This window comes from Lissotriton helveticus, chromosome 4_1 (assembly GCF_964261635.1).
Source record: "Lissotriton helveticus chromosome 4_1, aLisHel1.1, whole genome shotgun sequence".
Lineage (NCBI taxonomy): Eukaryota > Metazoa > Chordata > Amphibia > Caudata > Salamandridae > Lissotriton > Lissotriton helveticus.
The window spans coordinates 246,151,617-246,177,070 of NC_136063.1; the positions used below are offsets into that span (position 1 = coordinate 246,151,617).

The window sequence follows — 25,454 nt, forward strand, 5'->3', positions numbered from 1 at the left end:
GATGAGAGGAACACGTAAGTAGTGCAGAGAAGGGGGTGGAGATTATCAATCTTTCCTCTAAGACACTCATTAATGATATAATCTCCCTTTTGGAGAAAGGTTTAAGCTACAACCCTAAGGATGAGGGTGACATATGTGGTTTCAAATTTGATCTCTTTAAATTTGTGACAAGTCTTAAATTTAAGAAATTCTTCAGCAATAACCACGTGCCGAATAAAAAGAAATACGAACATTCCGACTGGCTTTTTATCAGATGTGCTTAGTATACAGGATGTGCATGATACACATTTACTTTTATCTCATATAGACACTGAGCATACACCACACCACATGGACAGATTCTTAGAAGAACTAAATGTGGACATGGATTACACACTAGCGAGTGGCTTGAAAAACAAATCCAAATGGACACCAACTCTACTGGGTAGCAACTCAATTGACACATTTTACAAACTAGTTTTGGACAACGACAGACAGATTTAGTGACAGGAGACTCATCAATAGAACCAGACACCATGATAATCTCCTATCTGGAGAACGTATAGCTCTCAACACACTAGACACTGACAATGAACACACTAGAAACTATCCCAACTCAGCTCTCAAGCATAGACACAGATCGCTCCCCCTCATACACCACTCACACCCCCGCCCCCTCTACCAACTCGCGGACCTCCACACATACCTTCAACACTCCTATCACACCTATAGCGAGCATTAACACCCCGCTCACGGCTAACAGCACAGCTCCCACCCTTAACACACCTAACTTAGTCCAGCACCAGAATAAAACGCACTCCGACAAATCCCCCCCTTTATCCCCCCCCCATTCTCAGTCCCCACTACCCTCTAACCAACTACGCAGAACATACCTCCTCTCTGAATTTAACCCCCACCCCCCTCAACAGGATCATCCCCAATGACGCTTCCCCTCCCACTCTCAGCCCCCACTATCCTCCCTGCACCCCCACCACGGCTATCAGTCTCCCAGACTACACCTTGACCCCCCCGCCTACCACCAACGCCCTCACTCTCACCACCAACGTCCTCCCTACCTCATCCACACCCCTCCCACCCAAAAGCTTTCCCCTCCCTAAATCCATCCCACTCACCAACACAACGCAGACCTGCTCGAACACCAGCCCTCTCCCCCAGCTGCACACGAATTCCCTTGTCAGCCAATCACCGCTGACTGCCACCACCACGCACGATGGACTACATCATGGCCACCCTCACACAGATAAAAGAAGACATACACACCATCAAAGAACTACTCTCTACACACCCTATACACCCCTCACCCACCCCAACATTCCCTCCCAACTTGTCCCCTACTCCGCCGGCTGACTCCCTCACTCAACACGCCCCACACCGGGCGTCAATCCCTGCTCATAGGCGCAGCAACTGCCCTCGGCCCCCGCATCACCCTTGCAACGCCCCACGCAATTACACCGCCCCGCCCAACTTGTCCCCCACCCTTCCGACTAACTCTCTCACTCAGCTATCCCCAATCTGACCTCAATCCCAGGTCGTAATCGCTACAACCGCCCTCGTCGCACGCACAACTCTTCTTCTGACCTCGACACACTCACCCTTCTCCGCTCCTATGACCAAGCCCCCCAAAATAACACAACCACCCCACACCTCAACATTCCCACGATACACTCAAATACCCTTAGGCCGCCCACACTAAACAGCAGATTCTCCATCCCCAATAACCTGAGAAAAGTCCCTCTCGCTCTAGAACCATCTACCGCCCTCAACACACCCCGTCTCAAATGCACTCTTCTCAACTGCAGATCAGCCAAGAAACATTCCGCCGCCATTGCTGACCTCCTCTTATCGCGGGACCTTGACCTAATCATCTTGACAGAAACCTGGCTAACTGAATCTTCGACACCTATAATGGACATATTGGTTCCTCCCGACTACCACATTATCAGGCTCGACAGAACAGGCAAAATAGGTGGTGGAATCGCATGCATCTACAGGAACAACCTCTCTGTTCAGAAAGTCAACTCCACCTCCCTACCATCCCCAACATCCTGGGAATACATCTGCCTTGACATTATGAGTGAGGGCAAACCGATATGCGCGCTTCACAGCATTTACCACCCACCCAGGGACAACTTCACTTTTTCCCAAGAAATAATGGAGTTGATCTCAACCAATTCCGGACGGCAACTCACCCAAATATACCTTGGTGACTTCAACCTCCACTGGAACGATCGCAACGACGCAGTGGTAAATAGTCTTAAAAATTTCCTTGATGCCCTTAACCTCACCCAAATATGCAACGGCCCAACCCACGAGAAAGGTTCTACCCTCGACCTGATCATCTCCAAAGAGGACTCTATCCAACTCGAGTCCATCCAACCCTGTGACTGGTCAGATCATCATATTGTCACATTTTTTATCAATGAAAAAGTCAAAGTCAACCCGGCTCAACTCTCCAAGCCCAAAGTCTGGAAAAGAGACTCGAAAAAGCTCAACCCAGGCTCTTTGCCCCCGAACAGTTGCAACCTCCTACTGCCACCGACAAGCGCTACAGACGTCCAAACTCTGACTGACCACTATCTCAACGCTATGACATCTATAATTAATGAGGCTGCACCTATGGAGCTGAAAAGAGTCTCTACTAAAATCTCCAAACCATGGTACGATGGGAGTCTCAATGAGGATAGACGAGACATGCGAATGGCAGAGCGTACCTGGAGATCAGCCCCCTCTGCAATGCACCTAAAAGAGCTGAAGAAAAAGAGAAACGCCTACTTCAGGAAAATAAAACGCTCAAAATCAGACTTCTTCAGCCTCCAACTCGACCAAGCAAAAAACCGCCCGAGAAAACTATTTGAGCTAATCAAAACACAATCCAAGGAACAACCCCAACCGCTCAACACTAGGTGTGAGGCACCCTCCTGTGAAGACTTCGCTGCTTTCTTCATCCAAAAAACTGACAAAATAAAAAGCGATCTCCTCATTGATGCAAGCCTCTACTCCAAACCCCAACGCCTAGCACCCACTGAACCAAAAAACAATGCTACATGGTCAACCTTCGGCACATACTCGGAAGAAGAAATTGGCAAACTGCTCAGCACCCTGAAACCATCCAATCACCTCACGGACCCCCTCCCTGCCTCCGCAGTAAAAGACTTTACCCCTTTGCTTCTCCCTCTCTGGACTAAAATTATCAACAGCTCACTCCAACAAGGAAGCATTCCTGACTCTCTCAAAATTGGACAGGTCACACCTCTACTAAAGAAACCTACAGCCGACCCCTCTGATCTTAACAATTATCGTCCCATCACCAATATTCCTACTCTCGCCAAACTACTGGAAAAATGCGCACAACTACAATTGATTAAACACATTGAGCAATTCGATCTCCTCAACGCCCACCAGTCAGGCTTCCGAGCAGGACACAGCACAGAGACTGCTATGACTCACATAATCGACGACGCACTTCAAATGCTAGACCAAAACGACACCTGCCTCCTCATCCTTCTAGATCTCTCTTCAGCATTCGACACCGTTAAACATGAGAATCTACTAGAACTACTAAATACAAGAATGGGTTTATCTGGAACTGTTCTCAAGTGGTTCACTTCCTTTCTTCACAACAGGTCGCAGAAATTCAAGAGCAACAACCTGATGTCCTCGCCAATACCTGTGACGCTAGGCGTCCCCCAAGGATCCTCCCTATCCCCAACTTTGTTCAACCTAGTCATGGAACCTCTCACCTCCTTGCTACAAGCATCCAACGTAAACTTTCACATGTACGCCGATGACACTCAGCTATATCTCAAGTTACAATCCCCCAAAGACATCTTACGTCTGAACTCAACGATCAGGAGCACCCAATCTTGGCTGGCTGATAACCACCTCAAACTAAACGCTATGAAGACTGAGTTCCTTCTGATATCACCTCCCACGAAAATATCTACCACACAAACATGGCTTAAGCACCTAACAGCACTCAATGTCCAACCGACCATAGTGGATTCAGCAAAATCTTTAGGCATAACACTTGACACCAACCTCAACATGCAGCAACATATCAGCAAGGCAACAAAGGGAGCGAACTTCCAGATCAATACTCTGAGGAAACTTAAACCCTACCTCCCAGCCAAAGACTTCCAAACAGCAGTACAATCGTTAGTCATCCCACGTATTGAGTCAAAAAAGCACTCCCACATTACCCCTGACTTGAAATCCCTGAACTGGCTGCCTTTTGAAGCCAGAATACAGCTGAAAATCGCCTGCATGACACACAAGGCGGTACACATAAACTCACCCGGCTACCTCGCTCAGAAACTGACAATCTCTGGGGGAACTAGAAACACGAGAGGCACAAACAATCTTCTGCTGAAACCTCGAAGATTCCGGAAGGAAAAAACTTACAAGCGCTCCTTCTCAGGATTGGGGCCTAGGATTTGGAACTCACTCCCTCCCGAAACCAGGCTTATCTCTTCCACTACACTCTTTAAAAAAGAAGTAAAAGCTATCCTCATGGCTAAATACACTTGATCTATCATCTCGAACTCTGTCAACACCTTGCACCTTGCACCGATCTGTTTTGCATGCTTGACTCATTTACTTATTTGTATGAGTTGTTTTATTACTCACGTGATGGCTTGCAGCCACATATTTGTACTATGTGATCTATTGATCTATTGTTTGATTATGTTCCCTCATGTACCCCTCTATGTAAAGCGCTCTGATATCTGTGAAGATCTTGTTCGCGCTATATAAAACTTTGAAAATAAATAAAAAAATAAATGAGATCATAATCAGAGAGGCAGGCAAAGGGGGCAACGTCGTAGTGATGAACAAGGTCGACTACAACCAAGAGATCTTGACACAACTTAACGATGAAACATGTTATGAGAGTTTAACTTACAAACCTATAGGACCTTTGACACTTAAGATTAATGAGAGTTTAATTTACATTCCTATAGGACGTTTGACACTTAAAATTAATAAACATCTCACAGGGTGGCATACTGCAGGTCTTATTGACGAAGATGAACAGATGTACTTGAGAGTGTTTAGACTAAATTTCCTGTGTCTTTACACTCTACCAAAAGTCCATAAACATTTACCTTTTGTCCCCGGTAGACCTATTGTCTCGGGGATAGGGGGACCCACAGAATGACATCCTGTATATGTATATCTTTTTCTTGGACCTTTGGTTCAGAATCTCCCTTTCTACATTAGGGTTACGAAGCATTATTATAAGACACGCTTACGGATTTCAACTGGGAGCAAGGCATGATCCTCATTGGACGTTTTGTCCCTTTACACGAATATCAAACCAGATCTTGGTTTGAGGGTGACACAACAACATTTACATAAAAGATGAGCAACACAGTGGCAGCACACCAATATGCTCATGGCGATGATGGAACTGATTCAAGACAACAATGTCTTTCTGTTTGAGAAACAATGGTACAGGCAGAGAAGGGGTGTCGCTATGGGTTCAAAATTTTTTGCAAACCTTTTCATGGGCAGCCTAGAGGAAAAATGGATCGGGGGCCGTAAAGGCAGCCTTTTCAATGATTCCATCATTTTTTGGGGTCGCTATATCGACGACTGTCTTTTAATCTGGTCTGACGCACATGCCAAACTTGAATAGTTCTGTACGTACCTTAACACAAACACCTATGACATAAAATGTACTTATCTGATCAGTGAGGTTAAAATCACCCTCTTATATGTAGAACTGTACATCAAAGAGAACACTTTACACACAGTCGCCTTTTTCGCAAAGACACTGCTTGGAACTCTATCCTTCATGCCACTAGTGCACGTCCACCACACCAGATTCAAGCTATCCCGTACGGTGAATTCACTAGAGGCAGAAGGAACTGCAGCAGGGATGAGGATTTTGAGGTTTGTCTTTCAGCAATGAAATCTAGATTCAAGAACAGGGGATACACACAAACTAATTTAGCGAAAGTCGAGACCAGAATCAGAAAAGTGCGAGACTCTGAGAGAAAAGGTACACAATACCGATTTCAGACATCCAGTGAGACTCATTACAGACTTCAACGTTCTTAGTGGTGTTTTGGTTAAAAGTCTTTAACAAGCACTGGAAGTTATTAACAACCAATGGATCCCTGGATGACCATATCGCCAGGTGACCACAAATCACATACAAAAGGGGTAGAACTTTGATAACAAGACTTAGCCCTAGATTTCCAAGAATGCAGAAGAATGTTACTTGGATTACACAACACTTGCTAGGTTTTCATAAATGCGGCTCCTGCGGCATGTGCAGATGGGCTGCACATGCCGCAGATTAGGGCCAGTAAAAGAATTTACTGGCCCTAATAAAAACTGTCATCAGATCCAATGTTTATGTTTATTAAAACTTTTGTAGCGCGCTCTGTTACCACGGGGTATCCTGGCGCGGTGAGTGGATTTTGAGAACAGAAGAACTGAAAACAGAGTCTGGAAGAACTACTAGTACGGGACATTGAACAAGTGGGTCTTGAGATCTTTTTTAAACAAAGCAATGGTTGGCGAAGCTCTGAGGGAAAGGGGGAGAGCATTCCAGGCAGAGGCTGCTCTAACTGAAATGGATTGGCCTCCTATGCGTGCGTATTTGAATCTGGGGGTGATTAAAAAACAGAGGTTGGCCGATCGAAGGGCACGGTTGGGAGTGTAAAATGAAAACCTTTTCTGCAGGTATGTTGGTCCCTGGCCATGGACTGCTCTGAATGCCAACACAAGAATTTTAAACAAAATTCGATGAGGTACTGGAAGCCAGTGCAAACTGCGTAAGTGGCTACGCACGCTAGATCTCCTTGAAAGGGAGAAAAGCAAGCGCACTGCAGCGTTTTGTATCACCTGCAGGCGGTGAACCATGTACGCAGGTAGACCACTAAATAAGGCGTTGGCGTAGTCAAGCCGGGATAAAATCAGAGCTCGAAGGACGGACTCCTTGGCTGCCCTAGGCAGAAGAGGAAAGAATTTCCTCAAGGCCCGCAGGGTTCCAAAACAGATGCCGGTCAGTTTTTTTATGTGATCAGCAAACTTTAGATCTTGACCGAACCAGACCCCCAGGTTCTTAGCTGGGCCACCAATCACACTGGGACAGGGCAGGTCCGGGGGCCAGATCTGGTCCTTGAAATTGTCAGGGAAGGAGCCGAAAAATAAGACCTCGGACTTGTATTCATTGCACTTAAGTTGGACTTGTGCAAGCCACCTGAAGACTTCCGACAGACAATGTTGGACTGCTGATGAGTCGGACACACCCTTAGGCCATGTGAATAGCAGCTGAGTATCATCAGCATATGCTATTATCTTGGCTCCCAGATGTTCTGCCAGATAGAGTAGCGGGGTCATATAAACGTTAAACAATAACGGGCTTAACGTAGAACCCTGCGGAACACCAGTTGACAATCTCTTAGGGGCCGAAGAGTAGGGGGGCATCCAGACCTGTTGAGTTCTGTCACTCAGGAATGATGTCAGCCAGTCAAGTGCCAGCCCAGAGACGCCAACAGCACGTAGTCTGTCAATCAGTAGGGCATGCGGGACCGTATCGAAGGCGGCAGAGAGGTCCAATAAAATCAGGACCGCTCTGCCACCTCCGTCCAGGCACTCACGGACAGCCTCCGATACCTCAACTAGAGCAGTCTCGGTACTGTAGGCAGCTCTAAATCCTGACTGAGCAGGATGTAGAGCGTGAGAAGACTCAATGAAGCTGTCCAGTTGTTTAAAGGCCACCTTTTCACACACCTTCGCCAGAGCTGGCAACAATGAAATGGGCCGATAGCTCGATGGTAGTGCTGGGTCTAAACCGGCCTTTTTTAATAGAGGGAGCAGCTTTGCCTCCTTCCAACTTCTCGGGATCCTGGCCGTGGAGAGGGAGAGGTTGATGATGTGAGTCACCTCTTGAGAAATGGTGTCCGTTATCCCGCCCAAAACCCTGGCAGGGCAAGGGTCTGAGGGAGATCCAGATTTTAAAGCCATCAGGATTTGCCGTATGTCCGGTTCCGAGGCCGGAAGGAAGGCAACAAGTTGGTCACGTTGACATAATCTGTCCAGTCCAAGTAGGGCAAGAGGGGTCGTAAGGGTCTTTTGAGCCATTTCTAAGTCCGATTGTATTTTTGCAATTTTGTCCATAAAATAGCAGGACAGTTTTTCACACCATTGGGCGGAAGAAGGGAGCAGGGGTTGGGCAGCACAGGGAGATAGGAAGTTTTGGACAATTGAGAAGATCTCTTTGCTGTTGTTTTCGGCCTTCTCAATTCTGTCCGAAAAATACCTACTTTTAGCTGACTTGATCGCAGCATAGTAATCCATTTGGGCTGCTCGTAAAGCTTTCTTTGCGACAGGCAGGTAGGCTTGTCTCCATGCTCGCTCTAGTTTTTTGCAGACCAGCTTCTGTTCTCGCAGGGCATGCGTGAACCATGGTTGAGAGGGACGAGACCGCATTCGCCGGACACCCCCCGCATTAGTGGAGGAAGCGACACCATTCGCTATCCAGGAATTGAATGCGTCAACAGTCGCTTCTAGCTCCATCGTTGGGGCCAGACGAGTGTCGGCAAGGGATTCAGATAAGGACATCATATTAATCCGGGGATGGTGTACCATAGGAGGGGTTTTCCTCAAACCCTCAGCAAGCTGCCAGGCAAACTTGATCATATAGTGGTCGGACCACACCATAGGCAATGGGGGGGACAGGCTAATATCAAAATTAGTACAGATCAAGTCAAGAACATGACCTCCCACATTTGTGGGAGCATCGACCCACTGAGAGAGGTGAGCCATGCTGAAGGTCTCACCAAGACGAGTAGCTTCAGTGGTGTTCACAGAATCCACATGTATATTAAAATCGCCCAACAGTAAGAAGCGAGAGAAGCGTAAGGCTCGTGGCACGATAACCTCCTCCAAAGATCCAATAAAATTTCCAACATGGCCTGGTGGTCGATACAGTAGTGTGCCGCCTAAGGTAAAATGCGGACTAAGGACCAGGCAGAAGTGGAGAAGTTCGGCTTCTTTGATTTTGTCCAGATGCTCGCAGGTGAGAGACCAGTGATCCCTGTAGATCACGGCAACCCCCCCGCCTCTACCCACATCAGCAGCACGATCCACTCTACAGATTCTGAAACCGCGAGGGATAGCTAACTCGACTACCGGTGAGCAGGAGTCAGTCATCCAAGTCTCAGTAACAAAGAGTAGGTCGAGATCATTATCAGCAAGAAGGTCAAAGACTTCGGCCGTGTGGCATACCAGAGATCTGGCATTAATCAGACCCGCTTGTATGATCTTAGTCTCATTACAGGGTTGAGTGGGCGGGGTGGCCGGACTAGGAAGAAGATAATTGCAGAAGGGGCATAATCTGGACCGATTATCAGAGAGCGCCCAGGAATGGGCCGCCTCACAAGGAGGGACCTGAAGGGCTCGGAGGTCGACAGCGGAATACCGGCATGGTATAGGAGGGACAGAGGGGGAGGAAAAACGGCCAGGGGTCGGGGCCCTGTGCCCGGCCAGAGCACGGACGGGCACAGACGGGCCCTCCTTTGGCGCTCCTTCGGCGCGCAGACGGCGCGCCCGCTGCGCGCGTCCGCTGCGCGGTCGCTGACACATGGCGTTATAAAGGGTCGTGCGATCTGCCGACTAGAGCGTCAACCCCGGTGCAATGCGGTCCCGCCTCACTTCCGGGAAACCGCTGGGGTCGAGCGCTGAAGCCGGGACCAGAAAGGGGCGTGTGCAACATAAGCAAAACCAATGCTAACCAGGCAGTGGCTGTAAAGAGCAGCGAAATGAAACGGAACCAGAGCACAGTAAGGGGAAGGGCAGGGGGGATTAAAAACGTTAAAATACAATTAATGGCGAAGTGCTAAAATAGATGGTAAAGCTCCGCTAGCAGCGTGGAGATAGCAGCAAAATGAATGTGCAAAATAGCAGCGTTACAGCGTTCTTCAAAGATACTCACACACAACACAAAATGTGTGATTTATGTGTTGGAATGTGTCTGCAAACGTCAATACGTGGGTAGTACCATAAGAACCCTTAGCGAAAGAATTGGGGAGCATGCAAGAGCTCTCTAACAGCAAGACTCTAGATACCCTATTGCGTTACACATATTGGAATGTTATCCAGCATACTGTCGCTGATCGCCACTTATAATTTTGGTGACAGCCTCGCTCAAAAGTTTTCCTTATAGAATTCCTCTTATACTATGTTTTTTGTGTGTCTTGAAACTTCACCGTCAAACACGATCCTATCTCTTATTCCTCTGTACCTATCATTTTAGTTTATATTTGTTTTCTAGTTTTGTCCTCCACTCTCGATTCCTTGAGGATAACCTGCACATTGGTTGAGGGTACAGGTGTACTGTCACGGGATCATACATCATAAACAGCGTTTTTTTCCTACATACGGACTTTGCCTTTTTTGCCTGTTAAACTCTAATGGGCCCAGCTTTATGTATAAAAAAAAAACACACAACGAGCACAACATGTGACCGTTATTGCATTTCTCGCCTCATCCGACAATCAAGGTGCATGTTATAGTTCTCATGACTTGGCACGTACTTAAATGCATCCGGTACAGAACGCGTTCCTGGTAGTGTGTGGACTTCAGAGAGTACTCGCTGAAGGGAAATATATAATAGGTTTCTGATCAGGCACCACATAGATTTGTTTTAGGCTGTTACATCCGTTTTAGGTATCTTTACTGTTATGGTTGCCTTGATTATTTCCACAGTCTGTTTTGCGGCTCACATCGCCCTCCTTTTAAATTTCCTGATGTGCACACTATGGCACCTCATTGATTTGAGCTTATGATCCACTAATGCTTTGACGTGAAGGTAAGGGCCTTGATTTTTGATGGATGGCACTGATAGATCAAGCTTACTGTTGGTATACATACAGAATTAGTAACAGTAATGGGGTTTGTTACTTTTTATACTCATGACATAATTTTATTGGATCAGACTGATTGGACCATTTATGACCTGCCGGGTCAGAATTATCACCAGTGTTTAGGTGAGACTTCTGCTAATCCAGTATTCATATTAAGACTTATAGCTGTTTATATAGTTGCATTTTATTTTTGGAGTTTCTGCTCATTAGGAAATGTGCTTCTAATTTCAGGTCGATTACACCATTTCATTTTTTACAGGTAGGCCCTATTTTTTACCGTCATATTGTTTTATCAGTCCAACACAATTGACTGTTACATAGAGTAGCACGTATTTTGCTTAGGCTTTATTAAGTCCCAACTTATGCATATCTGCCCTCACTCTTGAGTCATATTCATCCCTTTTCAGGCAATCCTACAAGTGGTAATTTACCAAAAAATACTTTCATACTTTTACATATGTCCACATTTTCATTCAAATTAATGTTGAATATGCTCATTAAGTCATTACTGCTGTCATTTTTTTGGAAGTATGTTTAAGGTTCCCACATGGTGACATTGGTTTTCACCTTCTTAGATCTTGGCGCATTTCCCGTTTCTCGGTTTTGGCCCCCCAGTTCAGGAACAGTCTTCCACTATCCATCCGATCGATCCCCACTTACTCTTCCTTCCGTAAAGCTTTAAAAACTTTTCTTTTTCTCCAGGCCTTCCCCGGTTAGTTCCTCTGGTTGCAGTGCAGAATCCGATTCCCCCCCCCCCCCCAGCGCCAGGAAGCCGTTTGGCCACAGTGCGCTTAATCAAGTTTCTTTTTCATTTCATTTCATTTTCCCACAACTGGGTATGTACCAGTCACACCTTTTTGATCTTTTGGGGAGTGGCTCACTAATACTGCATACTCAGAAGGATGTGAGATCCATTTTGTATTGTTTCTAGCCATGAAGAAGTCGAGGGTTATCACCCAAATGACGAAACACGTGTTGACTGGACTTTGTGTTGTCATTTGAATAAAAACAAAAAGAACACTTCAAGAGACACTACTTGCCTCCATCTTTTCACCTTCAAACTTTCGTTTAACCCGCATGCGTGTGCATAGGAATTGACATTATATAATTGTAGGTGTGTCGCATTTGCCACATAGTCCATCATCTGGAGCATTATCTGCAGGTTTTCGCAATAAAATAAAATAGTTTCCTGGGTCAAACAGTTCAAAAGTTAGTTAAAGGACTGTGACACGTGTTGCTGCGCAGTGGAAGGCCCGCTGGTCACCTTTCTGTGCCTTATTGCTATAGTTGGGTTTGAAACAGGCACTAATGAGGTAGAACTAATGCCCAGATAGTATTAACAAGCTTGTAAATGAAAAAATAATAAAGTATTACTATCCCTAAATCAGCAGCTTTATGTGCCTTTTCTTGTCGCATAATTTACTCAACCCTGCTGCATAATTTGACCATCCCCTGCCGCATAATTCCAGTGTCCCTTATAAGCAATAAATGGGAAGAAATCTTTGTAATGTTGAGTAAACAATAAACGCCCCAACTTCTGATCGAAGCACCACAAAGACCTTTCATAACTGTTTAAGAGGAGACCGCAGAATCACAGAAAAAAACAAATGAGCATACACATTTACTCAGAGGGTGACTCATGTTTCACTTTAAACATGATTTTATCAGTTAAATGGTGACACCTCTCAAAGATTCTTAATAAACACCGACCTCTTTCGCCCTGTTTGGAGCTGACCAGTTTCATGATTCTTCGCTTGCTCGTGTGATGGATAAATATTTGCAGCGTGCAACATGATAGGTAGTTAGCAGGTAAAAAAGGAAGAAAATCTGTATTGCGCAGCAGAAAGGAGCAATTGCGTGAGAATGAGGATTTCCAATAAAGTACCATCAAATATGCTCAGTGAATCCTTGGCTGTCCTTGGCTCTTGTCGGGCAAATCTTGTTTTTCGGTGTATGCTATATAAATACTTCTACATTAGAATACAGCATCACCACGACTTTATCCATAACAAAAGAAAAGTGTACACCAGCATTATCCCATCAGGGTTATCAAATCAACCCTTTTTAGGTCTCGCCCTGGAACAGGGACAGAGACTCTATAGCCGTCGGATGCCGGGGAATGAGGGACACAAAACTGGCACGATTTTTAGCAGTCGGATTTGGCTGCGTGAACGCGCACGTTCCGTCCTGCGCCGCCCTCCCATCCTACTGCGCATGCGCCGCCCTCCCAGCCTACCGCGCATAACACACACACACACACACGTCGCAGACAGACACTCGCTCACACACACACCCCCTCCCTCACAGTCACACACACGCACTCCAAGACACATACACACACGCACGCACACACATACACACACATACACAGCCTGCCTCCCCCCCGCGCCTACATGCTCCTCTCCCTCCGCCCGCCCGCCGCTCAGCAACGCACTCACCGGCTTCCTCTCCTCAGCTGCAAGGCCCGGCAGCAGGACTCTTCTTCCCTCCTTCGGCACCGGGGCGCAGGGTAGGCTCCTGCCTGCTCCGGTGCTCCCTGCTCCCAACACGGCTCCAATCGCGGCTCTTCCGTGGGAGGCGGGGTAGGCTCCCGCCCTCCTACTTCCTGTTTCCGGGTGTCGCGCCGGCCTGCCTGACTTCCTGGTCGCAGGCCGGCAGAGTAACGAGGATGTTTTGCGGTATGTATTTATTTATTTAATTATGCATTTTTATATAGCGCAGACTTTACCCGAAGGCGGTATTTATTTTTTTATGTATTTATGCATTTTTATATAGCGCGGACTTTACCCGAAGGCGGTATTTCTTTATTCATGTATTTATGCATTTTTATATAGCACGCACTTTACCCGAAGGCGGTAATGCTTGCCTTTAAATACTGCATAAATAATTTTAACAACAAATACTTTATATGTAGCTTTTTATGTACATAAGAAAACTATAGCATAAAGCAAAAAACATTGCCATTTACAATAATAATAGCTCAAAGTTAAATAATGCGAGACCTATTGCATTGCAAATGCTTGTTACAACTGTTGCAATGTCTACCTCCCATTATAATGTCAATCCAGAAAAAAACTGATTCGGGCTGTGTATAATTTAGTAGAACAGCCTCTACTCTGTGTGTTTACCCTGGATCACCTCACCCGTCTTGTCGTGCCAACAAAGTACTCCGCGCTGGTTTGTACTGTGGCTTTTTACTGGAGCGAGGAGACACAGCCTGATGTCCCATGCGCCAGGTTATCACTGGGTTCCTATCGGTCAATCCATTTTAGATCCTTTCCGGCTTTAAATCAAGTTCCCTTTTACCTGGATGGCGGGTCGTGCAGTACACATGTCACTGACACTCCCAGACCCAGTGTAAGAGGATGGGGAGTTCACCTCTCCTTGCTTAGTGTTCAGATTCAACCAGTGGTTAATTTGAAGAAAAAAACATCAGTGCCAATGCTGTCGTCAGGAGGCAGCTTGCATTAGCCCATTTCTCCTCTTAGCGCCGCCTAAAACAGAACTAACCATGAAAGTGGGGAGGGGATGTGGCGTAAAGGCCAGAGCTTTTGACTTTGGAGCTGGAGAACCAGCTTCGAGTATCTGTGTCGGCTCAACATCCTGTGATTCTGAACAAATCACTTAATCTCCCCGTGCCTACCATAAATAAACGTGTCCTTAAATGGCGCTCATGAAAAGCGCCGGTGTTGATGGTTAAGTGCCGGCGCTGAGCACCAGAAACCACTGGCTCAAATTAAGCACTGTATTTAGTATCTCCAATGATGTAAACAAGCTGTAGATTTTTCCCACGAGGGCCAGTACAATGAGAGATTCAGCCCTTCACTCAGCCGCTCACCCTTTTGGACTATTACATGCAGACAGCAGCACCAGAATTCAGTATCAATAAAAGACCATCACATGCCACTGGACTGCCAAAAGTGCTGTGACGCCTACTAGTGGCAGCATTGACGTAGCTAGCCCTTTGGCCGCCCGTGGCGGTACCCATGTTTGCTGCCCCGCGGCGGGCGCATAGAAGAGCAGGGGGGGTGTTGTTGCGATTCTTTCAGTTGCCACCCCTGCTGCGGCGGCCGCATTGAAGAGAGAGTGAGAGTCCTGACGATTGGCACCCCGACATGGTAGGTGAGAGTGGAGGGGGTGGGAGGGATTGGGGTAGTAGGCCCGCCCTCGAAACTCATGCCACCCGCAGACCCCACCCCCCCACGCCACTGAGTGGCAGAATGTGTGATATACAAAGGTTAAAACCATAACATAAAAAAATGGCACTTCTTTCCACTTTTGACAGGCATTTTTACTCTCTAATATTATGCAACGGAAACCTTACCAGATATGCAATCAATTCTCATTTCCTGTTGTATATATCTTTTGTTTTTTAAGTCTGGTGCAAGCGAAAACTTTGCTTTCTTAAAGAAATAGAATATTTACATGTAGGTAGTGAAATTCATGTCTACCACCATCTTCACTGGCTTCTTTGGTCCGGATCCTTCAGCGATTGGCAGGATACATTGACAATCACACCTTGTAACAGCCTACAGAATAATTTCAGTATCACTCTCATTTTATTGGAGCCAAGGTATCATTCTGCTTCCGACCCAGCTATCAAATGAATTCCAGATAGCCTGAGAATCAGGTCTGAAGATGGGTGGAGTAAGAGGATAGGGCAAAAAAGACATGCGTTTCTGCATGAAAAATCCAAACTAGGAGGTAATGCCATCACGGGAAGCTATTCCTAACAAGAGGAGTCTGAGACCTAACATGGATCCTTGAGGGATTCTCAGCAGCAGTGGTGGAAAGAGTGAGAATCACAAACAAAGATAAAGAGATTAGAGGACAGCCTTCCTTAGTGACTGCTAAGGAGGAGAAAGTAAAGCAGTGATATGGGTCGAACTTTACATGGAAGTCAAGAAGCATTAGAATGGAAAGCAGACAACTGCAGTGAATTGAGGTAATTAACTTCTAATTGTGTGTAAGGCAAGTGCGTGTGAACAATATGCATTAAACACTAGTTGTTTATGCGTATTGAAGTTGGAGTTGAGAGATGATTATTGTAAAGTGTGGAAAGTGTCCTGTAGATTGCTTAAAAAAATCTTTGTGTACAACTAATTTGAAGTATTATGCAACTCAATAGAGGTGAGAATGTTCGAAGTGATACAGCATAGGGCTCTGGAGTGGAGATCAATTGCTTTATGGGTTGCTGATTGTATTAGTTGGATGGAGCACAGGCGGCTATCTCAGTAATAAAGATGAGGTATGTGATGTTTCTAGGTGGGAAGCTTGTGAGTTTGGTGTCTCATTATGGTGGAGTGCACTGGGGACTATATTAAGTTTGTTGCTAATGAGGGTGATCGTGGAGGAAAATGAGAAAACTAGTGAAGGGTTCGCTGAGAGATGATTTGGTGTGATTTTCCGGGCAAGAGTGTGACCAATTGATGTGCTTATTAGTGATAGTTACATCATTTGGTTGAAGACATTTATCAGTTGATTATTTCTAAGTGTTATGATTGGCATTGATTATGAAAAGGTGAGAGGCAGTTCTAGAAAAAGATTATGGCACACAGGGCATTGTGGCACACGTGTGTTACAATGGTTACATGGATGATGACTGCAAAGCACTATTGAAGAATGAATTGAGGGGAAGCATTATCATGACGGGTTTCTTTTGAAGAACTCCATCCAATTTTTAGGGTCTGCAGGAGCCGCGAGGTTTTGCAATGTCAAACTTCACACTTTTGTAAAGACTGCAAAGTATCACAGCTTTGTAAAACTTTGGCAGTAGGCCAAAATTGACTCACACCACAAGGAAAAATTGAATAAGTAATTCGTTTTCTATCGTCGTCTGTCGTAATTACACCCCCCCCTCAAACCGGCACCACCGCCGTACAGGTCTTACCTGCATGGGCTGCGCCTGGTACTGCACCATTTTATGTTAATTTCTTGGTTCTTGTCTTGCACATCCTATTACTTAGCTAACCATTTTAAGTACCAGAACTGCAAGTATCAAAATGCACAGAAAAAGTGTGAGTAGTTCACCCTGCTCTGTTAATTTATTTGTGTTTTTGAGATTTAGTCTGTAGGCAGTAGAACTTCAAGTACCAGAATTCACAGAAACAAGCACTGCATAGCCAATGGATCTTACCTTTGGGGCCTTATAAGTGTTTATCCAGAGTTATTGACTTTGCCAATGTCTTTAAGATGTGCTGTAGAGAAGTGTGGCTGCTGTGCAGCATGAGAAGTATTTTTGTTACCTTATATATGACCAAAAAGGCATTATGTACAACTGAACGACCATATCAAAAAAAGTATTTACAATAAAACATGTCCTCAGTTTTCTTTTGTTCTTGAAATTCTGGCAACTTGTTTCTGCCTATTTCAATGGTTGTTTTTAAAGATTTTTTTTGAGGTGGCATAAACAATTGGAGGGTGAAGGTTGGGAACTAGTACCTGTATTATAACACTAGCAGCGGCCAAAGGCTAGGGGAGAATCCACAGATGCCAGATTCCAAGAGCAGGCTAAGGTGGTGCTGAGTGATGCAGAGGTGGTAGTGGTGGTGGGGGTGGTGACTGGTGCAGAGGTGATGCTGAGGTGATGCTGAATGATACTTAGGTCTTGCTGAGTGATGATGATGTGGTGGTGTACTAGTGCAAAGGCGATGCTGAGTGATACTTATGTGGTACTGGTTGATGCTGTGGTAGCGCGGAGTGATATTGTTGTGGCCCTGAGTTATGCTGTGGTGGTGCTGAGTGAGGCTGTGGTGGCCCTGAGTGAGGCTTTGGTGGCGCTGAGTGATGCTGTGATGGCGCTGAATGATGCTGTGGTGGCGTTGAGTGATGCTGTGGTGGTGCTGAGTGATGCTGTGGTGGCGCTGAGTGATGCTGTGGTGGCGCTGAGTGATGCTGTGGTGGCGCTGAGTGATGCTGTGGTGGCGCTGAGTCTTGCTGTGGTTGCGCTGAGTCTTGCTGTGGTTGTGCTGAGTCATGCTGTGGTGGTGTTGAGTGATATTGTTGTGGCCCTGAGTAATGCTGTGGTGGCCCTGAGTGATGCTGGGGTGGTGCGGAGTGATGTTGTGTGGTGCTGAGTGATGCTGTGTGGTGCTGAGTGATGCTGTGGTGATGCTGAGTGATACTGTGGTGCCGCTGAGTGATGCTGTGGTGATGCTGAGTGATGATGTGGTGGCGCTGAGTGATATTGTTGTGGCCCTGAGTGATGCTCTGGTGGTGCTGAGTGATGCTGTGGTGGCCCTGCGTGATGCTGTGGTGGCCCTGCGTGATGCTGTCGTGGCCCTGCGTGATGCTGTCGTGGCCCTGCGTGATGCTGTGGTGGCCCTGCGTGATGCTGTGGTGGCACTGACTGATGCTGTGGTGGTGCCTAGTGATGCTGTGGTGACGCTGAGTGATGCTGTGGTGACGCTGAGTGATGCTGTGGTGACGCTGAGTGATGCTGTGGTGACGCTGAGTGATGCTGTGGTGGTGCTGAGTGATGCTGTGGTGGGGCCGAGTGATGCTGTGGTGGGGCTGAGTGATGCTGTGTTGGCGCTGAGTTATGCTGTGGTGGTACTGAGTGATGCTCTGGTGGCCCCGAGTGAAGCTATGGTGGCGCTGAGTGATGCTGTGGTGGTGCCGAGCGATGCTGTGGTGGTGCCGAGTGATGCTGTGGTGGTGCCGAGTGATGCTGTGGTGGTGCCAAGTGATGCTGTGGTGGTGTCGAGTGATGCTGTGGTTGTGTTGAGTGATATTGTTGTGGCGCCGAGTGATGCTGTGGTGGCCCTGAGTGAAGCTATGGTGGCGCTCAGTGATGCTGTGGTGGTGCCGAGTGATGCTGTGGTGGTGCCAAGTGATGCTGTGGTGGTGCCGAGTAATGCTGTGGTGGTGTTGAGTGATATTGTTGTGGCCTGAGTGATGCTGTGGTGGCGCTGAGTGATGCTGTGGTGGTGCTGAGTGATGCTGTGGTGGTGCTGAGTGATGCTGTGGTTGCCCTGAGTGATGCTCTGGTTGCCCTGAGTGATACTGTGGTGGCGCTGAGTGATGCTGTGGTGGTGCTGAGTGATGCTGTGTATGGCAGTCTCCTAAAGAGTATCAGATTGAATGTGAGGCTGACAGCAAGAAAGTTTAGTTTGAGACTGAATACCAGATAGCAATGCATGGCAGTGAAGCAGGCCGTGCTGTAACTCCTAGGGAGTAGCCACACGATCCAATGGCATGTTTGGCTACCAATTTCAGCTTTAACTGTTTTTTAACCAGCGTTTATCCACGTGATGCAAATCGCAGGCCCATGTGAGAAGTTGGCTTGTATGGCATTTAACCAGTTTGCATTTTAACATGATTAAATTACTAATGTTTAGATTTTAAAACATTTATGAATTTTTTTTAAAGTTCTGACTTCTGTTATGCTCTCCTGGTTCACCCCAACACAAAGCTCTACAAAGCTAACTCAATGGCAGAAGCGTACAATGCGAAGTAACAGAGGACAACAGAGGAGAGTCACATGGGTGATTAAGTGTACTCACCGAAGCGGAGTTGTTTTTTAATTTTTTAAGGAATCGTAATGCTGAATTGGCTCCTCACAATGCTCCATGGATCAGTCTGCTCACTCTTTGGTTGTAGGCATGTGACTGAGCCCTAAAGTAAGTCCCATTTCAGTCGAAACTCCACGTTTTATCGCCTGTTTTTTTGCCGCACCGCCAAGGCCGGTACCCACTTACAGTACGTAGCACAGTTGAAAACACATCAGAGCTTGCGGTCTGGGGTGGCGTAATACTAAAAATGGGTAGTTGACTTTAGCAACTGAATCAGAGCAAGTACCATATGCGAGGCCCTAGAGAGAGTACAAGGCAGGTAGAAGAGCATGCGGAGAGGGTATCACTTTTAACGCATAGAGAGACACCTGATATAAAAGACACTAGAACAAGGGAAACCAGACCTGCGGCCGTGAGATGTGCTGCGCTCTGTGGTGGGGGAGGAGCGTTGAAGCGCGTGCTTGGGAGAGCAAGCCAGAAAAAATCCAGATGGCGCTAGATCGCACGCTGTAAGGGTGCCAGCGAGTGATGCGAGGAATGCGGGTTACTGTACGTGTAACCGCACGCTCTAGGCCACCCAAAAAGTCGTGGTCGGCTTTTTAAAGTCCACTCACTAAATGTCTTGCCAGGACAGCGCATGTGCTGGCTCAGGCGAGACCTAAAAAGCAATGGTTAGAGGAGCTTTTTTGCCATTTGCAAACTATTGTACAGGCAACCGTATGGTAGAGAATGTCACACCATGACATACCCAAAAATGTGTTGAGCCTGTGTCTTACTTACAGTTTCCTTTCATTGGTGTATATTCTGGACCTTCCAGTTTTACTTTTCAATAAAAAATCCGCTAGGGGACAAGAGCTAGTTGCCAATTGGGGCACACAGAGCTTCTGCTTTTGGGTTTGAAAATGTGCTAACTTCTCGGTGCTAAAGACACAGACATTAATTTAAGTGACTGTTGACTCTATGGGACATGTTTATGTGCCCCTTGCTTCTCCGAAGTATCACTTTTTGTGACACTCTGGCAGTGCAAATTACAAATTTATATTTGTGAGGTCACGTGAAGCCACCGAGCATGCTTTGAATGGCCTCCTAGATCTGGAGTAAGGCAAAGCAGTGCAAATCGTTTCATTTCCTTACTCAATGCTAGGAAAGTGTTCTATGGGCGCTACAGTAGGTGTTGGCACGCAACACCCATGGATACCGAGGCTTCCCCTGATTTACAAAACCATGTCAACATAAGGAAGTGGCAAAACCTTACGCCTCCCTAGGGATGATGCAATGAGGAGAACTAACTTTATTTTGCCATGTTTTTTCCTCTTGCCAAGTGCCTTGCATTCTGCAGCACATATAGAAAGAGGAAAAAGCCTCCCAGGATTGTTTTTCTGCATGAAGGTGCCCCTTCCTGCACAAAAACAATCCTGCTGAGAACACAGGCACCATGGTGCAAAGTTGCCTTCATTGGCGCTAGACTGCCAAAATGGCATCAGCGCAGGGAGAAAGGACAGGAATGCATCGTATTGGATAAATATGGTGCATTCCTGCCCTTTCACTTTGACATAGGGCAGAACAGCAAGGTGAGTTGCTGTGCCTCCCTATGCCAAAACCCCATAAACGAGGCCCTAATTTCCAATCAGTTACAGGTAGTGTTGCACAAAGTGTACTGCGAACACTTATCACCTAATAGCACAGCACCTAACAGGCTCCCTTCACTTCGAGTGACTACTAAAAGCTTGTGTACATTATTAACATCCACTTAAGAATAGGTCCTTTCATTTCAATGAGAAAGATGATTTAAAGTGCTTTCTAAATTCGACTTATTTATTATCGTTAACAACAGCTATTATTTACCTGTTCTACAAGTGCCCATTTAGATGGTGATTAAGTTCCTAATTCCTTTGTTGTTGTGAAGTGTTTAAATGTCAGTATAATAGAATAGCCGCCTGCAATTTGCATGCCTGTTTTCTTTTTTTCGCCATCACAAATGAATGCTTTTTAGTTTTTAAGTCATGAAACAGTATTGAGAAAATGAATGTGACTTTGTGTAACGTAACTGGTGCTCTTGTAAAGCACTCCCATACCTTCATGTCGACTTTGAACTATATAAATCTGCAAAACTATATATAAGTTTAGGTGCCAACATGTTTTTTTCTTTTTCTGGCATATGCTTGCAAAAAAAAAAAATAACCAATGCACCAGTATGCCATGGCTAGAGCGATAATTTAGTTTAGCAGTCTCTTTGAGTTTCCATCATGTTTACTGAGTCACCCAACAATATTCACATTCCAATTGTGCTTGCTATATCGTATAAGACAGATATCTGTCATCCATAGTCACTCGCTTTTAGGGGTTCAGAAAGTCAGAGGGAAGATGAAGGTAAAATATTGGTTTGCCTTTTCACTCCTGGAAAGAATGTTCCACTATTTCTGTGCTGTCAAGGACCAAAGCTTAAATAGTCTGCTCGTGTTCAACACATAGTTATTTGACAGCATGACAACTCTTCTAGATTCACATGCTTTGCACAATCCCATCACTCAGTGATTGGGTCCAGAAGTGTCTTTGTTTTCTCCAAAACTATGGGCCTCATTTATGAGGCTGTGCATCACTTTTACGCCGCTGGTGCGTCACTTTTTGTGACGCACCAGTAGCGTAAATAATGTGCCTTGTTGCACCATATTTACAAAGTGATGCATCTAGGTAGATGCGTCACTTTGTAAACCCCTGCGCCACATTATACCTGCGCCAGGTATAATGTATGCGGGGGGGGGGCGTTCTGACGCAAGAAAGGTTCATAGAAGTGACGCAGTGAAATCTATGAGATTTCACTGCGCCACTTCTAGGACTCAAATGCGTCACAATCTTGCGCCTGCCTCACAGCAGGCGTAAGACTGACGCAGGCCCTTTCACATGGGGCTTTCCCCATGTGAAAGGACACATTGCTGGAGTTGCGTCACTTTTGTGACACACTCCAGCAATGCGTCACTTTTGCGCCATACAGATACGTCAGAAATACTGACGTATCTATAACTCCTTGCACCATGATGCGTCATACTGTAAATATGACGCATCATTGGTGTCGCAAGGAGTGCGCAGTGAAAAGTGACGCATCGCTGTTTTCACGCAGCGATGCAGCACTTTTCATAAATGAGGCCCTATGTTTCTTAGCTTGTGGGATGAGTTGGCATAGACAGAACCCCTGTATGACGTTCACCGTAATGCCACAATGTCCATGTAGATGCCCACCATCTTACATTGTTTTTCCCTCGTTGGGTATGAAAATGCATCAGAGAGCTGCCGATATTCTTCTCAGAAGATTGTTGGGAAGTACAGTGGAAAGTGGCTGAGGGGAAAACCGAGATCAGCACTCAATGCTGGAGCGAGAATTTTTCGGGGTTCGTAGGGGAGATCAGCATACGGAGAATGTCCCTTTATTGAGGATGAATCGCTAGCTTCTTCAGTGCCATTTTAGAGTATGAGCACTCTCGTCAAGGTTTGCCTGAACTGCCTCCGAAAGTTCACCTTCAACAACGAACATCCATTCTGTTTGTCTGTCCTCCTCTAGGCCATGAGTCACAGGACTGCATCCCATGCTCGTACTTTAAACCACAGACATTGGTTCACAGAGACAAGATTATTTGAGCACATGGGCAAATACACTCCTCGGAGATGGGAAAGCAGAAGAGTTTTGCTGCGTCATTGGAGAAGATAGGTTTCTCTGATGACAATGACGTAGAAGCGCTGGAGGCTCAGGGGTAACACCAAGACATCGAACCTAAAGACATACAAGGTTGAAAAACAGCACTGAACAGACACTAAGACCACAGTTCCACATGCCTGTAAAACACTTGACTTGTCGAAGGAGAGAGGCATTCAGAAAACGTCCAAGAAGCCGAAGCACAGCAACGACCTAAGGTCACAAAATACTAAGCACTAAATGCAGAAGAAACTCTCAGTCAAAGAGAAGCACAGAGAATTTCCCATTCTACTGGGAAATAAAACTTTTCTGATAAAGATAAGATGAATGGTGTCGCCTCAACTTCTAAGGAAGATGTAATGTGGAGAGGAGATGAGGGTCAGGTGCCCTGGAAGGAAAAAAATCCATGGGAAACCTAAGACAGATAAAGAGAGTAAAAGGGTGAAGGTTGTAGGAAGAAAGATGGAGAGAGCTGCAGCCACAGAGTGGCGGATTGCTAACTCTAACACCCTATTAAATCGGGATGCCCACCAATACTGGGTGGACTTGCAGACCTTATGTTACATCTCCCTGAGGAGTACCACAAAAGGGCTAAAAGCATTTTTCAGGGTGGAAAGAATATCACAAACTTCTGCCTGAATTAGGCCTATGACCCTGCGAACACAGCAAGTAGACAGCTGGCTAAGGGGACTGTCATGAGAAGACATGGGTGGCTACACATCTTATGTTTTAAACCTGAGGTAAAATCCAGTCTCTGAAAGGGAACCAGCTCTTTGCTCTGAGGTTTGGACCAAGCACTGGAAGAGATGAAGAAGGAATTCCCAGGTCATGTACTGTCGTAGCAACAACAACCCAAGCCCTTTTTTCGAGGCAGTGACTCAAACTTCCCTCCCTCCACACACAACACACCTGTAGGGGTAGAACAAAGGACTTCCTCAAAGACTAGGAACCCATTTCCACAGACAAGAGGATTGTAATTATTGTTTAACACGGTTTCTTAATGGACTTCCTACAAAAGCCCCCAACAAAGCCAATAAAACATTAGCATTATATGGAGAATCAATTGCAAATCCTGCAAAAAGTGATCCAAGAGCTGTTGTCAAAGAACAATACTGAGAAGGAAAAGCAAGAGGAAGAAACACAGGTGTTTTCTTTCTTGCACCAAAACCAGACCTAATCATGCAGCCTATTCTAGATCTGAGCTCTGACAACATTGCAAGATGTTATACTTTGGCTAAACAGAAGAGGCTACCTAGCAACAGTAGATCTCAAGGAAACTTGCTTCCACAAACCCATTCATACAGCATGCAAGAAGTACTGAAGTGATGGAGGAATAACATTATCAAATCAAAGTTCTATCATTTGGAATAAAGTTTGTGCCAAGGGTCTTTACCAAGACACTGGTGGTGAAAGCTAAAACCCTCAAAAGACAGAGCATGCATGTTTATCCTTATCTAAACTAGTGACTATTCGAAGCAAGCGCTTGAAACTTTGCCTAGAAGACATGACAATGGTGGTATAACTACTATACACACTAGGATTCACAGTGAACTAGCAGAAATCGTCTCCCAGTCTGGAAACAAGGGAAAACGTTCCCAGCACCACATCTCAACACACAATTACAATTCCATACCGACTACAAACATAAAACATTTTTTTCATGGGAGGGGCAAAAAGACTTTTTCTGCAGGGGAGGTACCTCCTCCGCAGAGGAGTCTGAATCTACTGTTGTCAGGATAGATGAAAGCGACTTTTGAACCACTGCATACGGCTACTTTAAACCACCTTATATTAAAAACGCTATTCTTGGCAACAATTACCTCACTGAAGAGTAAGATCCAAGCTCTAACCATACAGGAACCATACATATCCATACACAAGGATCAGCAAATAATGAGGACACAAAATCTTTTGTTACCTAAGGTCATCTCAGCTTTTCACATTAACCAGATTGTCACCATACTTGCTTTTTTCCAATAACCTTTAAATGAACCAGAAAAAGTTCTGCACACATTTGGATGTCAGGTGGACAGTCATGTACTATGTGTAAGTGATACACATATCAGAAAAACACAACAGTTCTTTGTGGCACATTCAACTCAAGCTCTAGGGACAGCTGTTTTTAGATGGATTGTACAGAGTATTCAACTATATGTCCCTCTGGAAAAGCGTACTCTACCAGGAAGAAAGAGGCTAGGATGGCCTTTGTGGCCAATTTCTCTATGCCAGAAATATGCAAAGCAGCTACATTGGCTCAGAACATTCTTTTGCAAAGCATGACTGTATTACCTTACATTGATACAAAGAGCTTGAAGTGGGGCAAGCCATGCCTGAAAAATGTTTGCTTCCACTCCCTCTTTCACCCACTGCCACAAG

General features: G+C 45.8%; 2 protein-coding genes and 1 long non-coding RNA gene across 21 annotated transcripts in view; 2 read left to right on the forward strand and 1 right to left on the reverse strand.

Moving 5' to 3' along the window:
* Positions 1-25,454, reverse strand: part of LOC144828501 (uncharacterized) — a 2,902,672-nt gene that overhangs the window by 1,641,388 nt on the left and 1,235,830 nt on the right. The window lies entirely within an intron of this gene.
* LOC144828498 (CMP-N-acetylneuraminate-beta-galactosamide-alpha-2,3-sialyltransferase 1-like) overlaps positions 1-25,454 on the forward strand; it is a 297,640-nt gene that overhangs the window by 45,660 nt on the left and 226,526 nt on the right. The window lies entirely within an intron of this gene.
* Positions 16,955-21,657, forward strand: LOC144828500 (uncharacterized). Its single transcript, XM_078686724.1, has 2 exons — positions 16,955-18,729; positions 18,793-21,657. The coding sequence occupies exons 1-2, from the start codon at positions 17,988-17,990 to the stop codon at positions 18,810-18,812; spliced, it is 762 nt and encodes a 253-aa protein (XP_078542850.1). The 5' UTR covers positions 16,955-17,987; the 3' UTR covers positions 18,813-21,657.

Bases quoted from the DNA above. Each gene is read 5' to 3' on its own strand.
- LOC144828500 (XM_078686724.1), top strand. From the start codon at position 17,988: ATGCTGAGTGATACTGTGGTGCCGCTGAGTGATGCTGTGGTGATGCTG. The intron at 18,730-18,792 runs GTAATGCTGTGG...GGTGGCGCTGAG, and splicing joins TGATGCTGTGGTGGTGCCGA to TGATGCTGTGGTGGTGCTGA.